Genomic DNA, 17,730 nt, shown 5'->3' with positions numbered 1-17,730 from the left:
GCGCCATTTTCTCCCCCCCACCCTGCTGTTTTCTTCCCCACCCCTTGCCCACAAACCTGTCTGCACAGCTACTTTCCTCTTCCCCTGCCGGCAGCTTGTTCATGAACTTTCGCAAGTGTGTATATCTATATATGGCTTGTGTGAAGCTTCGAGCTGAATATTCTGCACTGTCTCCCAGGTGTCATGCGGATAGGACCATTCTCATCGTGCAGTGCTGTGATTTGCCCAGGGCCAGGGGGTTCCTTTAAGGGAAATGGAGTCCCCTTGAGCCCCTGAATCATCTTGGAAGGCATGCACAGAATGCTGGGAAGTGTCGCCCTTTCCAGTGCTTTCCCCACAGAGCTCTGTAGAGAGGGCTCTGTCTCTCTTACAGGGCCCTCCCAACACTGAGAAAAGCACAGGACTATGTGGAGGTCAGCACTCTGGGAAATGGCTTTCACCCTGATGGGGTTTTCCAACGTGGCCTCTTCTTGAAAAACAGAGATCCCTGCACGGTATGCATGTAAAGATGCCAAGCAAGATAGCAAGTGAGTAAGTGAGCTTCTAAATCTGTTGTCTAAAGCAGCCCGCTTCACCCTGCTTCAAGGCAGGGCCAACCCTGACCCAATGCAATCTCTCATGATGTGATTTCCAGTAGTGGATTGTTGGTAGACTCTAGCCCTGTTCAAGCAGTACAGAAGGCCAGATTGTGTTAACTGTTTTTGCAGCTGCACATCACTGCTGGCTCGTGTTCAATTTGTTGTCCACTAAGACACTAAAGACTCTTTCACGTATACTGCTGTGGGATATACTGTTATGGATCATTCCCCTTTTGGAGGTGGGATTGGTGGGTGATGGTTCTCAGTCTCAAGTGACTAAAAGTGAACCGGAGAGGAGCCATTTTGTATATTCTTTGTGTGTGCCCTTCTTTTTGCTGAGAACACCACCTGTTGCTTTGCACTCTGTGCATGGCCTTCACTTCTTTCCCTCCCAGTCCAAACAATCAGATCCTCAACACTTGACTTTTTGTTTTGAATTGAGAAGAAGGAAAGTGAAACTGAAACCCTTTAACTGAGGCCCAAAACTGTGCTGTAACAGAAGGGAAAGATCTGGAGTGGATACTGAAGCAGTCTGGAGATATCTGGAATGGAGAAGTCAACTGTGCAAGTTTTTCTTAAGCAAGCTCAGAGAGAGAGCGAGAGAGAGAGAGCCTTGTACTTTTTAGCTTGCTTTTTTGCATTAAGATAAGAACAGCCCTGCTGGATCAGGCCCAAGGCCTATCTAGTCCAGCATCCTGTTGTCCACCAGATGCATCTAGGGAGCCCACAGGCAAGAGATGAAGGCATGCCCTCTTTGTTGCTATTGGTCCCCTGCAACTGGCATTGAGAGGCATCTTGCCTCTGAGGCTGGAGGTGGCCTATAGCCATCCGACTAATAGCCATTGAGAGACCTGTCCTCCAGGAATTTGTCTAGCCCCTTTTAAAGCCATCCAAGCTAGTGGCCATCCTAGATTAATTATGTGCTGTGTGAAAATCTTGTCCATCCTAAATTTTCTGGCCTTCAGTTTTCATGAGATGACCCCTGGTTCTAGTGTGTTGAGAGATGGATTCCTTAGCATCTTCTGGTTTCTGTGTGTTTTGCTCTTGCTCTTGCTACTGCTGTGAAACTGAAAACCTCTAATGAAGCATGTACCTTGACATCATGTCAATGACTGAGCTTTGAGTTTTGATAACAGGCAATAAAGAGACATTAGAGAAGCAGCAAATCCCACTTTGTTGTTGTTGTTGTCCGAACGAATCTTAGATTAGCCTGGATACTACAAGAGTTTTAGGCTCTAGTATTAGGCTAGATACTACAAGAGTCATAGGAACATAGGAAGCTGCCATATACTGAGTCAGACCATAGGTCCATTTAGCTTACGCTGAATCAGATCATTGGTCCATCTAGCTCAGTATTGTCTACACTGACTGGCAGCAGCTTCTCCAAGGTTGCAGGCAGGAATCTCTCTCAGCCCTATCTTGGAGATGCTGCCAGGGAGGGAACTTGGAACTGGTTCCATCCCCTGAGGGGAATATTTTAGTGCTCACACTTCTAGTCTCCCTTTCATATGCAACCAGGGCAGATCCTGCTTAGCTAAGGGGACAAGTCATGCTTGCTGTCACAAGACCAGCTCTCCTCTCCTAGTCCATTTTGCTGGGGAAGGAAAAGCCGAATCTGAGATAAAATATACATTATATCGGCATGCATGCATATCTCCTCATCAAAAGCATCATTTCTTCAACAGGTTGGTAACCATGGAGGGACTTCTCTTTTATCTTTTTTGCCCATTAAAAAAAAAAATTCAGTTTAGGTACAATGGTTGGAAGATTCCCAGTACCTGCTTCATTTCAAGGTAAAGAACGGAGAGAGATTTTCCTGCCTTTATTATTTACGGAAGAGAAATACCTGCATCATTTAGCAACAGAAGAGAGACACATTCCCTTCTGGTAAGTTTTTTCATTATTCCTGGAACAAGTGCTTTTGCCACAGGCATACAGAAAAAGCCTGTGGTTTTATAAGAGGTTTTGCAACAGCAGTTATGCCTAATATAGCTGACAATGAGCTTTTTGAGCTTTTTCATATGGATAATTTTTAAATTTTTAACATATTTGCATACCACCCAAAACTAATGTCTCTGGGTGGTTTACAATAAAAACAGTACATATTAAAAAATTAAAACAATTTACAATTTAACACAATGTTAATATTGTTAAAAACTATTAAAAACTGTAAATCTAATTAAAAGCCTGGGTGAACAAATGGGTCTTAACTAGGGGTATGCACAGAACTGGATGGTCCAGTCCGAGTCCGAACTGGACTCAAACTGGACTGGGCCAGTTCGATCTGGCACACCCTTGAACCCCCTCACCCCGTCTGTGTTTGTGTGTGTTCGCGAGGTGATTTTTTTTTAAAAAAAGTATACCCTCACCTTTGTCTTCCTGTGTGGTCATAGCCTGGAAAAGAAAGACAAGCTTCCCTGCTTTCTGAGTGTCGAAATTATGTTCCAGTTTAGAATGAATTAGTCTACGGAAACTTCTCTCCACGCCTGCAGAAGAGGCTACTGAAATTACTCCTTCAGCAATGTTTAAATAACTTCCCCAAGCTTGCTAGTGTGACTTCCTTTAAAACATCATCAGCAAACATTTCATGAGTTGGCCAGGCTTGACCCTGAAATTCCCAGTGTCCTCAGGACCTCATGAGAATAGTAGTGCTCCCTTTTGGTTTCACTTTCGATTTCTGGCTTGCCGTTATATCCATACTCTCCCTTTTTGCTCAGATCTGCTCCATGCCCCCAAATCCTCTATTCTTCTCTTTTGTCTTTGGACTTGTAGAGAGAGAGTGATAGGTGGAGTTGATTGTGTGCAGGCATGTACACCACCTGCAGAAAAAAACGGATCAGCTCTGTTCTCTCTCCTCTCCATCTACGGCTGTTAACCGGGATATTCATAGACTATAATCAGAAGCTGTGATTACTGTTCATGATGAGATCTTTGACCTAGGTTCGGGTTTGTAGTTAACTAGGTTCGGGTTTGTAGTTAACTTTATACAGTTTATTACAGTTTTAATAAAATCTTAATTTATAGTTTAATTTAAATATATCTAAATATAAAAATCCAATTTAAGGTTGTTGTTGTTGTTTTTTTAAAGTCTGTTTTTGTTTGGTTTAAAAACCCCATTGATGTTTATTCACCCTGTGAATTTCCCCCAGACCTCTTTCCTCACAAGCCCACCCACCCAATCGCGCCTGCCTCCTTCCACGGTGGGGAGCGGGGAGGTTTAGCATTGCCAATCTTCCTGGATTGGGACTGTCTTGGATGCTACAGGAAACTGGCAACAATTTCCAGGTGACCCTGAAAAGAAACCCTGGAGAACTGATCGCATTACGAAAAATACTGGAGCGGGGTGTGTGTGGCGCGGGGTGGGGGACAATTGGGATGACACAACCTCCTCCAGGAATAGCTTCAGCCAGAGTTGGCCACTCTACGAGCGGGGTGGGGGCATGCCCACACGAGCCCCCCCCAGCTCTACCCAAGCGGCCGCTAGAGGGCGCCGCAGCGCCTCTCTCGGGCCGGGCCCCTTTTCCCTCCTTGTGCAGCCATTGCGCGAATGGCAGCGGCTCAGGAGCGCACGTTTCCTGCGAGGAGGAAGGGGGAGAAGAAGAGCGCGCGCTGATCGCTGCAGTCCGGCGCCGGCGGGCTGGACTCCACTGGACTGGGCTGGCGAGGGAGGCGGCTGCGGAGGAGGAGGAGGAGGACGACGGCGAGCGGGGAGATCCCCGCAGCCCTGGCCCGGCCCCCGCGCTCCTTCTTGCAGCAGCATCTCCAGCCCAGGCGAGGCACCGCCAGCTGCGCTCTCGCCGCTCCTGCCCTGCCGCGGGTTTCTGGTTGCAGCGGGAACAAAGGAAAGCCCCCCCCCCGCTCCTCCTCCTCCTCCCTCTGGACTCCCGACGGGCGTTGCAACAGCGGTCGCCCCGCTCTGCCTCCCCAGCATGAAGGGAATGCCGTGGCTGCCGCCGCTGCCGGGACCCCGCGGGCAGGGAGGGCCGCTGCTGCCGCTCTTGCTGCTGCTCCTGCTGCTGGCCGGCCACGCCGCCCTGGTAAGGGAGATTCTCCGGCGGAGCCCCCTCCCTCCTCCTCCTCCTCCTCCATGCCCGGTTACGTTGCCTGCCTTCCCCGCCCCTCCCCTTGGCGCGTGTGGATCGAGGCTGCTGGGCAGCAGCGGGCGGCCCCATCCCCACGCACGCAGCCCCCCGTTCCTCCCAGCCAGCTTCTGCCTGCCAGTGCCTGCTTGTCTGCTGGGGCCCGGGGAAATCCTGGCACTATTGGCAGCAGGGGTTCTCCTTGCCTTTGGCCTTTTCCTCTCCTTTGGGGGATGCTCAGGCACATCCTTCGCACTCGCCCCCCCAAAAAAACCAAGGGCGGCTCCAGACGATGGGGGCGGGGGCGGAGGAAGAAGCGCCCCCCCAGACCCAGCGCCCCTTCTGTTTCAGAAATGTAAAATGTGAGACACAGCTGCTCTCCCACCCATAAATGCATTGGGCCCCTTCTGTGCCCCCCACTTCTTTTTCCTGGTGTTTGCCAATGATCGCCGCTCCCCCTTCCCCAGAGGGATGAGCGAGCTGCTGCTGCTGCGGGTTGCATTCGTGGGGAACAAGTGGCTTCTCCCCGAGTGGGTGTGTTGTCGGGTGAGGATTCGGCCTCTCGCGCTCGCTCGCTCTTTTCCACGCCCCCCCCCCGCACGAAGGCTCGATTTCCAGGCCGATCTCAGGCAGCTTTGCGTGGGCTTCCACCCCACGCGAGCGCTTATGGTCCGGTCTGGGGGTCCTCGGCGGCGGGCATGCCTGCTGTGATGGCAGGAGATCATCGCAGCCTGACAACCCGATCCTAGCCAGGTTGGCTCAGAAGTCAGGCCCCTGGGGTGCCAAGAGGCTCGCTACCGTTGCTAAGGGCACGTAGCCTGGCTTGGACAGCAGGCCCACTGCGGCGAGCGGGGCTTCCTTCTACACCAGTGCCGTCTGAGTTGGAAAAGTCTGGGAGGAGGAGGCGGTGGGCGACCCCTCCCTCCATTAATCTGCCTGGTGGTTGCTAAGCTTCAGCCAGATCGTCCAGCTTCACGGTGGTTTTAATAATAGACAGCCCTCTGCGGCTCCTCTCCTGGGTACGGGTCTCCATTCTTGGGGTGGGGGTGGCTGCTACTCACTGGAAGGGGTGTGTGTGTGGGGGGGGCAAAGATGCATTTAGATGTCATTTGAAGGTCACCAGGGAAGCTGGCCTGCACACCAGTGTGCCCTCTCTCCCCTTCCCCGTCCCCCCAGCCTGGGACTTTCTGTCTTGGTTTCGGAATCTGGCATTTTGAGAATACTTTTTCGCCCCTCCGTTGGACTTGTTGGCTAGAGCTGCCGAGAAATACCAAGAGGAGGAGGAGGAGGCTTCTGTCGACACCCTTCCTCGGAGCTGACTCCCTGCCTTGCTGCTTGCTGTGTGGGAGGGAAACTGGCTCGCTGGAAAGCCAGCCCTGTGTGGACAGCATATTAATGCCCGGGGCTGATCTGTCTTCAGCTGCGCTCCAGTGGCCGAGTCTCCTTCCCGGAGGATGCTGCCCGTCAGCACAGTGTGATGGTGGCTGCTGGTTGCTGAAACGGGGAGATGACAGTTGGCCGTTGAGATTCTGTTCACACCCTTGGGTTCCGTGAAGCTCCAGCATCTGCCAACGTCCTCCAAGCTCTTTAAATCATCAAGCCTGGCTTGTTACCCATATTATTGGCCAGTGGCAAGGAGGCCTGGGCCGGTGGAGGTCGATCTAAGGGCACTTCCAGGATTCTCATTTCCCCCCACTTAACACAAAATGCAAACTTTTACTATAGAAGGGCTATCTGTTGTGGCCAGTGGGGAAATGCTGGACTAACAAGCAGAAGGTTGCCGGTTCGAATCCTCGCTGGTACTCTTATCGGGCAGCAGCGATATAGGAAGATGCTGAAAGGCATCATCTCATACTGTGTGGGAGGAGGCCATGGGAAACCCCTCCTGTATTCTACCAAAGGAAACCACAGGGCTCTGTGGGTGCCAGGAGTCGAAATCGACTTGATGGCACACTTTACCTTTACCATCTGTCGACTTGGAGTTTCGGAGCTAGCGTAGTTGGTGTGATGGTTCCTCCCTACCCTTGTTGTTGTTTGAGAGCTTTCCCAGACAGCAGGCTTTGATTGATTGATTAAGTGCTATCAAGTCAGTGTCGACTCTTAGCAACCACAGAGATAGATTCTCTCCAGGATGATCTGTCTTCATCTTGGCCTTTAAGGTCTCTAAAGCAGGCTTTACTGCGGGTTTACTGCAAGTTCGGGGCATATAGGACACTCCAATGCAAAAAGTGGATTTTTTTACCCTGAACAGGTGTGGCTCATGAACGCACCTCCTGGGGGGGGGGCGGTGGGCGGCTTCTTTAAGGTAAACGGAGCTGGTGCTCCGTGCTGCCCAGCAGCCCCCACAGCGGGGAATCACCTCCGCCACTCACCTGGCTCCCACCAGCAGCCAGGTGAGTGGCAGAGGTGATTCCCCGCTGCGGGGGCTGCTGGGCGGCATGGAGCACCGGCTCCATTTACCTTAAATAAGCTGCCCACCCCACCCCACCCAGAGGTGCGTTCACGAGCCATGCCTGACCCTGAACATAAATCAGGCTAGGCTCCAATACGCAGGGAAAACCCAAATTGTGTCTGGAGTGCTCTCTGATATGTTGCACGGACTTTGGGGTAACTATGGCCGATATGTGAATGCACACACTCTATTCCGGCAGAGATGTGAGCTAAAAGCCCCATCTGGGTCCTGCTGATCTAGAAAGCAGTGAAGATGATGTCTAGAGTGCTACCATGTTACAGGGAATATAGAGTTAGAAAGACTCTTGAGTCTTTCTAAAATTAATTCTAACTCTAAATTGAGTTAGAAAGACTCACATAGAAGATTACACCATCTGGCAATACTGTACTTACCTGAATCCAAGTCTAGGTTTCTCCCAAAGTTTTTGCTGTTAGAGATGGAGGGGTTGTCTTAAATTCAGAGTCCTCTTCCTTTCAGGTAAATACAGGTGTAACCTTGTATTTAATCTCTGTTTTGTAAGGGGGTCATCTTAAATTCAGAGTTGTCTTCCATTCAGTTAAATATGGCATTTGGAACAAAACCCACTCCAAAGCTCCGAAATATGTCAACGTGTGTCTGTAAAAGGAACGGATCCAGGGACTTGGATCTAGAGTTCCACGAGACGTGGAGCGTGTCCTTTGGTTGTGTCTCCCTCCTCCTCCTTGTAACCTCTGTGATGTCCTGAGGCTGTGTTGCCCCAGCCCTTACGCGATTGGCTGTAGGTCATGCAGGAGAGTGTCCCCTGCGATGACATCACTCTGTGTTTACCGAGATGCTACGTGGGGGTCTCTAGCAGCAGCCACTCTCTCTCACGTAATGTCTAGCTCAGCCCAGCATTTAAAAGGCTGGACTATGCACGTTATTAAAATGTCAGCATGCCGATCGCTTTTTGTTGTTGTGAAATCTGACAGTGGGAAGGGCCCTGGTTATTTTGCAAGTTTGTGTGTGTGTTCAGGGACTGCTCTGTACTTGTGTATATCTGTAAGCTTGGATGAAGCATCACTGAAATTCATCAATGGCAAGTGGGTTGGGAAAAGGTGGGGAGAGTTGGGTGATGGGGTGGAAGAACTGAGTGGGTTTGTTCTGAAGTTGGGAATGCGTATCTTGAGAGAATTAACCAAATGGATGATGTTTCAGAATGTTGACCCTTCTGATACTTGTCAGTAAAATTAATGAGTGTGATAGGGGAACATAAGAAGCTTCTTTATACTGAGTCAAGCCATTGGTCCATCTAGCTCAATCTTGTCTGCACTGAGTGGCAGCTGCTCTCCAAGGTTTTAGGCAGGTGTCTCTCCCAGCCCTACCTGGAGATGCTGCCAGGGAGAGAACCTGGGACCTTCTGCATACAAAGCAGATACTCTCCCACTGAGCTACAGCTGTCCAGGAAAAATGGAACATATGACATTGCCTTCTGAGCCAAGAGGCACCTTCTTAAAGTGGTGATTCTCTTGATTGAGCAGCAGGGAGAGCAACTGGCCCTATTCGTCCCAGCACAGCATCCCTCCAGTGGCTGTTGCTAGTGTCTGTCTTATGTTTCTTTTTTAGAAAGTGAGCTCTTTGGGGACAGGGAGCTGTTTTTAAAATGTTTGTATGTATGTATTTATATCAATGTAAACTGCTTTGGCAACTTTGTCTGCAAAGCGGTATATAAATATCCATAATCTTCTACTGAGTCACACTATCTCGCTTAGTTTGTCTGACTGGCAGTGTCTCTCCAGAGCACTGTTCCCTCTAACAGGGTTTCCCAGATGTTGTTCACTACAACTCCCCACATCCCCAGGTGCAATGACCTTTGGCTGGGGATTATGGGAGGTATAGTCCACAACATCTGGGAATAACTGTTAGAGGGAACACTGCTCTCCAGGGTTTCAGACAGGGGTCTTTCCCAGGACTGAACCTGGCACCTTCAGCACATAAGCGGAATGGAGACTCCTCTCCCCTTACATGCCCCTTGCTCCATCCCCTTCCTGCTCTCATCACCCTCCTCTTCCTCCTGCTCTTTCCCCTTCCTCTCTCCTGCTGGACAATCTACTCATCACGGCCACCACATCACTGCCTCCTCTTCTTATCTCCATGTTCTTAAAAATGGGTGAGGAGAAAAGGTCTGCCCAGCCAGAGCCCAATTCAGACATTATGCTGTACGAGTGCACAGATGTCTGTACACTCGCACACATGTTTGTGTGAATGGCTGTACCTGTGTTCATTTTAGAAGTGAACCTGGATACAGGCCCTTCAAATGCATGATTCAGACAGGAAGTACAGATAGGAAGGTACTCCTGTACCTGTGTTCAACATAACATGTGAATGACTGTACCTGTTAACAGATCTGTACCTGTGTGCACTGTACACTCAATTTATGAGTGTTGATGAATGAGCCTTGGGTTGTTGGGCCCAACCATCTTTCATTCCCAGCACCATGCTGGCCCCAACCACCCTCCATGCGGTCCTGTGGTTCCCAACCAGAGTTCCTCCAGGTGCTGCTGTACTACAACTCCCATCACCCCCAGCCACAAGAAATGGTAGCTGGGAATGATGGGAGTTGTAGTCTAGCAACATCTGGAGGAGCCCTGCTTGGGAACCGGTGATTCAGTCAGTTCCCCAGCCAGCTGAAAAACTGGCTTCAGGAAGAGACAGAGGAAGCCTATGTATATCTCCACCCTTCCCAAATCCAGCTCCTGAGTTGGGACTGGGGGTGAGGAAAGACATCTTGCTGCCAGAGGTGAAAGCAATGACTCTCCCCACCTGCGGATGGCTGTTTAGCATTCTTGGGTCTTGTCGCCTGTGCAGCAGCCTGCAAGCACTCTTGGACAATGCACCAAGCCAGGCACTGACCGTAGGGCTGTTCTTGACTCACGTTGCAGGTGGAAGAGGAGGCATGCTCCAGTGGGGTGGAAAAAAAGAGAGAGGAAAGATTGTGCCATCGAGTCGGTGTCGACTCCTGGCGTCCACAGAGCCCTGTGGTTGTCTTTGGTAGAATACAGGAGGGGTTTCCCATTGCCATCTCCCGCGCAGTCTGCGATTATGCCTTTCAGCGTCGTCCTAGATCGCTGCTGCCTGATATAGGAGTTTCCCATAAAGTGGCGATTCTCTTTATTTGGCAGGGGGAGAGCAACTGGCCCTATCCAACCCCAGCACAGCATCCCTCCAGTGGCTGTTGTTGGTGTCTTTCTTATGTTTCTTTTTTAGACTGTGAGCCCTTTGGGGACAGGCAGCCATTGAATTAATTAATTACTTTCTGTATGTAAACCGCTTTGGGAACTTTGGCTGAAGAGCGGTATGTAAATACTCGACGTATTCGTATAGCCTGGGAAACATAATAGTGGGGGGATCCGAACCTCTTGCTCTCTAGATAGGTTGCTTCCCTGCTGCGCCATTAGGTGGCTGCCCAGTGGGGCGAGGAGGGGGAAATTCATGCATTCGTTTATTTGGCACACTTCCTGAGCCGCCTATAACAAAAAGGAACACCATGCCCCAGTGGGGTGAGGAAGGGCGGTGGTAGTAGATGGCGGAGGGCCTGTGGGGTGATGCTGTGGTGGCAGAAGGCTGGCGCTTGCTGCCCTCTGTGTCCGTCCTCAGGCCTGCACCTGATGCATCTACCTGGCCCTGCCTCATGGAAGGGCCGCCCCTGGTTGGAGTGGAAGCAGTGGGTCTTTCCACCCTTCCCAGAGCCAGTTCCTGAGCTGGGATGGAGTCACGGTGGAACATTGGAAGCTGCCTTATACCAAGACAGACCAGTGGTCCATCTCGCTCAGTACTGCCTACCATAACTGGCCGTGGCTCTCCAAGGTTTCAGGCAGGAGTCTTGCCCAGCCCTACCTGGAGATCAATGTTCCCTCTAACAGGGCTTCCCAGATGTTGTTGACTACAACTCCCAGAATCCCCAGCTGCAGTGACTTTTGCTTGGGGATTCTGGGAGTTGTCGTCAACAACGTCTGGGAAGCCCTGCTAGAGGGAACACTGTTGGAGATGCTGGTGTTGTGGTAGCAAGCATGACTTGTCTCCTTTTCTAAGCAGGGTTCACCCTGGTTTGTATTTGAATGGGAGACTACATTCATGAGCACTGTAAGATATTCCCCGTAGGGGATGAGGCTACTCTAGGAAGAGCACCTGCATGCTTGCATGCAGAACGCTCCCTTCCTGTTCTCTCCAGATAGGGCTGAGAGAGACTCCTGCTTGCAACCTTGGAGAAGCTGCTGCCAGTCTGTGTAGACAATATTGAGCTTGAAGGAGCAATGGTCTGACTCTGTATATGGCAGCTTCCTATGTTCCTATGCCAGGTTTTGAACCTGGGGCCTACTGCATGCAAAGCTGATGCTCTACCTTTGAGCTATGGCCCCACCCTGAAAGGTGGCATGCCTGGGTGTCCCATATGGGCACTGACCACCCCAGCCCCTTCGACAAGGTGGCTGTCTCATGTGCCCTTAGACCGTCTCCTGGGCATGGCCCCTCCTCAAGCCAGCTCCTGATTTCTGTTTCTCTGCTATGCTTTCATGGAACTCTTCTTCCATGTGTCAAAGAAATGGCCTGTCCCCAGTGTTTTGAATATATACCACTTGCCAGTAACCGCTATGACAGCCACATGAGGCAGAAGCTTCTGGATTTGATGCAAAACACCACCCCTGCCAGAGGTTTGCAGAAGAATATTTGGCGAAGGATGTGTCCATTTGCAGGAAATAATAATTTTTTTAGAAGTCCCCAAAGTCAGACTTGTCAACGTTACTTCGTCAGCAGTTGGTTTCAACAGGAGCAATGAGCTCTAGAAATGAACTGAAATAAGCATGGGAACCAGAGAAAAACGGAGGGTGGGGACGTTGGTCTGTTTACTGCCGCCTCCAGTTTTCTGCCTGATAGCGGGGAAAGAGGGGGAGTTACTGGAAACAAAATCAGTTGAGCAACTGGAAAAATACAAAGTATTTTTAGAGTAGGATCAACCTGTTTTCCTCTGTGATGTCCCGAAAACTACACATTCCGTTGGATACGTGATGGATTCTAGGAGATGGAAAACAGTCCCACGGAGGAAGAGTTTCAGGGAAAACAAAAACAAAACAGCACCCAAAAGAGTGATAGGCTTTCAGTTGCTCCGTTTGTTCACTTCCCATTTGCCAAATTTCTTTCTGTGTTTGCCAATTCGAAATCACTTCCCAAGGATACTAATACGTGCCTCAAACCTCCTCCTCACTCCTCAACGGAGGATATGGGAATAAAAGAGGGCTGCTAAACTCCGTCCATCCTGCAGATGCTGGCCTACAACTCCCGTAATCCCTGCCTATTGATCGCTGTGGCTGGGGATTATGGGGGTTGTAGTCCAAAAACACGATCGCCCCAAAGAGGTCTAGGCTCCCTTAGCCCGCTTTTGGGCGATCGTGAGAATAGCCTCTGCATCTTTCCTGGCGTCCTGTTCATGGAACCGATCTCTAATATTTTCTCTGCTCCAAGTTCTGAGTTCCCACCCTGGCAGTGAACACATACCATCTACCCTTGGTTCATCTAGCTCCATATTGTCTACACTGACTGGCAGCAGCTCTCCATGGTTCCGGGCAGGAGTCTCTCCCAGCCCACCTGGAGATGCTGCCAGGGAGTGAACCTGGGACCTTTCACCACTGAGCTACGGCCCCATTGAATATCTTACAGCAAACAGCGCTCGCATTTAGTCACCCATCCAAATGCAAACCAAGGTGGACTCTGCTTAGCAAAGGGGACAGTTCATGCTTGCTGCCGCAAGACCGTCTCTCCGCCCCATTTGGTGACAAATAGTAGCAGTGGGTGGGGCATGTGGGAGGTTTGGCTCCTCCCCTCCCCTGCACCATCTGCCCGATTAGAATGCCCCCTCCCAAAATGCTGTTTTCTCACGGCATAAAATATCCAGATATCATACAGAGGCTGTTTCATCAACACTAAAAAAAGACTAAGAGAGAAACCATGTGCAGCTCTCCTGCTTTGTGTCAGGCATGGCCCTTAGGCCAAGATATGTTTGGAGATTCGCTCAGTTGCTATTTTAAAACCTCTAGAGTGAAAAGTCCTTGAGGAATCTTCCAGTATGACGGGATCATTTATTCAAAGCATAAGTTACTGTAACATCTCTATGCTTGTTTTGAATTGTTGAGTATTCCTTTTCTCTCTCTTGCTGCAGTGGTTTTTATATAAGGATCTCTAGGTCAGTTCACACAATTTGGCATGGTAGCCATCAAGCTTGCTTTTGTTGATCAATGATGCCTGAAAGCTGATCTGTGTGTGATGCTTGTTTCATACAGCCAAACCATCCTTTGAAAGCTATAGTTATCTTTGATAAACACAGTCATGTACATTGGCTTCATGGTCTGGTACGTTTTAATTTTTTAAATGTATTCTTCAGTTTATATACCGCCTTTCATAAAACTCCTCTCCAGGCAGTTTACAAAAGTTTAAAGTTAAAAGATAAAGTGCGCCGTTGAGTCAGTGTCTGCTCCTGGCGACCACAGAGCCATGTGATTTTCTTTGGTAGAATACAGGAGGGGTTTACCATTGCCATCTCCCGTGCAGTATGAGATGATGCCTTTCAGCATCTTCCTATATCGCTGCTGCCTGATATAGGTGTTTCCTATCGTCTGGGAAACATACCAGCGGGCATTCGAACTGGCAACCTTCTGCTTGCTTGTCAAGTCATTTGCCCACTGTGGCTTTACAAAAGTTTAGGCAATAAAATTCCACAAAAAAACATTAAAATATTAAAATCAATTAAGACCATAAAACATAAAAACACCAAGGAGCAGCCATAAAAAGACAGAGAGTGCCCAGAAAACAGAGAGTTTGGCAACCTATGTTATAGATATTCAGAATATATGCTTCAGAAATGGGCTATCCACCAGTGTCCTTGTGACAGGCATTGTTGATTACAACTCACATTGTTCCTAAAGGTTTGTAATGGGACCAGTGCTATTTTATTTAAGTATAAATGATCCGGAATCCAAAGGGAAAATACTAGGGTAGTTCACATGGTCAAGAATAGGGCAGGAGAAGGCGCCTATCCTAGTTTGAGTTTTCATTATTTTTTATTTTAAAAAGCTCTTTCATGAACATACAATAAAGCACAAGAAAAACAGTCGTACACGATACAGGACATATACTGTGGAAATGCACAAAATACTGAAATAACACTTCATCCCTCTGAAATGGCCCTAATATACAGAAACTACAAAGATAAAAAGTTATAAAAATGATAAAATATGTATCATGCCCTCATACAAATCTATGGTGCGGCCACATTTGGAATACTGTGTAATATTCTGGTCACCGTATCTTAAGAAGGACATTGTAGAACTGGAAAAGTTGCAGAAGTGGGCAACCAAAAGGATCAGGGGCCTGGAGCACCTTCCTTATGAGGCAAAGCTACAGCATCTGGACTTTTTAGTTTGGAAAAGAGGGAGACAAGATAGAGGTGTATAAAATTATTCATGGCCAGAGAGTGGACAGAGAGAAATGTTTCTCCTTCTCTCACAATGCTAGAACCAGGGGTCATCCCATTAAACTGATTGCCAGGAAATCTAGGACTGACAACAGAACCTTTTCCACATAGCACATAATTAATCTATGGAATTATGTGCCATGGGATGTGATGGCCACCAACTTGGATGGCTTTAAAAGGGGCTTAGACAAATTCATGGAGGGTAGCTCTATCAATGGCTACTAGTCTGGTGGCTATTGGCCACCTCCAGCCTTATAGGTGACATTTCTAAATACCCGTTGCAGGGGAGCAACAGCAGGAGAGGAGGCATGCCCTTACCTCTTGCCTTTGGGCTTCCCAGAGGCACCTGGTGGGTCCCTTTGTGAAATGGGATACTGGACCAGATAGGCCTTGGGCCTGATCCAGCAGGGATGTTGTTATGTTCTTATGCAAAAATTATACACATAGTAAGATAGAACAAGGAATAAAAATAAAATTTAATAAAAATTATGGATTTTTAGTGGAATTTTTAACAATAAAGTTAACAAAAAGAAGATCTTGAGTTGGAGTGAATAGTGAGACAGCCAGATTTGCAGATGGCGCCACATTATTCAGGATGGTGAAATTTAAAGTGGTCTGTGAAGAGCTTCGAAAGGACCTCTCCGAACAGAGCAAAAGAGCAGTGAAATGGCAAATGAGAGGCAGTGTAAGTCGGTGTGAAGTGAAGCACCCTGGAGATAAAAAGACTGATCTATATTGAGAGTGTTTGGACTGCTTATGACCATACAGGAAAGAGATCTTAGGTTTGGATAAACAGGGTTGTGATGGATCGCTCACAGATAATGTTATCTCAGCGAGTGGTGGCCGTGAGTAAAGCAAATGCCATGTTCGGGATTTATTAGGAAAGGGATTGAACATAAAATGGCCAGTATTATAATGTGGTCACTTTTGGAATACTGCATATAGTTCTGGGCAGCCCATCTCCAAAAAGGTTATCGTAGAGCTGGAAAGTTGAGCAACTGGCCCCATCTAAACCCAGCACAGCATCCCTCCAGTGGCTGTTGTGGGTGTCTACCTTATGTTTCTTTTTAGATTGTGAGTCCTTTGGGGATAGGGAACCATAGTTATTATTATTTCTTGTTTACACAGTCAGACAGGTGTTATTGACTGGTTTGTTTTACCCAGACATAGAGTCTTTCCCAAGGACTTGGGATGGCTGAATTTTATTATCAATATTGTTGCTGTTATTATTAAAGATATTGTTACAGAATATAGGCTGTTCCCAGTAAAGTTGCTTTTTGTAATTGGCTGATGGTGATTTCTGTGGCCCCTATGGTGTTGAGGTGCTCTTCAAGGTGTTTTGGAATTGCACCTAGGGCGCCAATTACTACTGGGATTATTTTGGTCTTCTTCTGCCACAGCCTTTCTATTTCAATTTGTAGATCTTTGTATTTTGTTATTTTTTTCTATTTCTTTTTCTTCTATTCTGCTATCCTCTGGTATTGCTATGTCGATTATTTTAACTTGTTTTTCTTTCTTCTCGACTACAGTTATATCTGGTGTATTGTGTGGCAGATGTTTGTCTGTTTGTAGTCGGAAGTCCCATAATATTTTTACATCTTCATTTTCTACAATTTTTTCAATTTTATGGTCCCACCAATTTTTGACTACAGGTAGCTTGTATTTTTTGCAGATGTTCCAGTGTATCATCCCTGCTACCTTGTCATGCCTTCATTTGTAGTCAGTCTGTGCGATCTTTTTAAAACAGCTGATTAGGTGGTCCACTGTTAGGTGGTCCACTTATTATTATTATTTCTTGTTTACACAGTCAGACAGGTGTTATTGACTGGTTTGTTTTATCCAGACATCGAGTCCTTCCCAAGGACCTGGGATGTCAGAATTTTATTGTCAATTGTTATAGATATCGTCGCAGAATATTATTGATGATGATGATGATGATGATGATGATGATAATAATAATAATAATAATAATAATTCGATTTCTATACTGCCCTTCCAAAAATGGCTCAGGGCAGTTTACACAGAAAAATAATAAATGAATAAGATGGATCCCTGTCCCCAAAGGGCTCACAGTCTAAAAGAAACACAGGATAGACACCAGCAACAGTCACTGGAGGTACTGTGCTGTGGGTGGATAGGGCCAGTTACTCTCCCCCTCCTAAATAAAGAGAATCACCACATTAAAAGGTGCCTCTTTGCCAAGTTAGCAGGGGTTAGCCAGGGTTTAGGCACAAGCATGCCTGAAACCCAGGCTAACGGATCGTGTGTCGGTGCTGTGTGGCTCCATGAGGCACCAACACACGAGTAGCCTCCCGACCGGCGTCGAGAGGCTCCACAAATGCACCACACACTCACACAGTGCATTATGGAAGTTCTGGGGGCCTCCTGGCCCGAGAACCCCCCTGCTGCCAGCAGAAGCCGGCCATTATCTGGTCAAGTGATCCGCCCAGGGATTGCGAGGGAGAAAGGATCGTCTGTGGGGGAGATACGCATTTCAAGGCTTCATAGGAACCTAGGAAGCTGCCATATACTGAGTCAGACTATTGGTCCATCTAGCTCAGTATTGTCTACCCAGACTGGCAGCAGCTTCTCCAAGGTGGCAGGCAGGAGTCTCTCTCAGCCTTATCTGGAGATGCTGCCGGGGAGGGAACTTGGAACCTTCTGCTCTTCCTGGAGTGGCTCCATGCCCTGAGGGGAATATCTTACAGTGCTCACACATCAAGTCTCCCATTCAAATTCAACCAGGGTGGACCCTGCTTAGCTAAGGGGACAAGTCATGCTTGCGACCACAAGACCAGCTTCCCTCGCCCATCTGGAGCTCTTTCTCCGATTGTGAGAAAGGGCTCTCTGTCTATTACATCACACAATTTTGTTGTGGTGCTGTAGGCACTATTCTAGAGGAAGCCTCTATCTTTGAGGGATCACTTGCACTGAAAATATTGGCACAACAAGGCCTCAGAATCCTGGCCCACCCTCTCCATCCCAGGAAACAAAACGGAGTGGACCTTTTATAACCCAAACCAGGTTGTTTCTGGAAACATGGCACCAGCTACACATGCTGACAATTAAATGACTCCTTTTTAAACAAAGAGGAAAATGCCAAATGCCTTAGAGCCCAACTATCCCAGGAAAAAAAGAGAG

The 17,730-nt window shown here is 48.3% G+C and overlaps 1 protein-coding gene across 1 annotated transcript in view; it reads left to right on the top strand.

The window, feature by feature from the left end:
- The first annotated feature begins 4,090 nt into the window (after positions 1 to 4,090).
- The window catches only part of SDC3 (syndecan 3), a 94,084-nt gene continuing 80,444 nt past the window's right edge, over positions 4,091 to 17,730 (top strand). Inside the window, exon 1 of the mRNA XM_053268543.1 lies at positions 4,091 to 4,615. Coding sequence (XP_053124518.1) covers positions 4,508 to 4,615 — 108 coding nt within the window. The 5' untranslated portion in view covers positions 4,091 to 4,507. The remainder of the gene's footprint in view (positions 4,616 to 17,730) is intronic.

The sequence above is a fragment of the Hemicordylus capensis genome, chromosome 7 (assembly GCF_027244095.1).
Source record: "Hemicordylus capensis ecotype Gifberg chromosome 7, rHemCap1.1.pri, whole genome shotgun sequence".
In the NCBI taxonomy this organism is placed as follows: domain Eukaryota; kingdom Metazoa; phylum Chordata; class Lepidosauria; order Squamata; family Cordylidae; genus Hemicordylus; species Hemicordylus capensis.
Note: the sequence above shows the minus strand (reverse complement) of the source record. Positions and strands in the feature narration are given on the sequence as shown.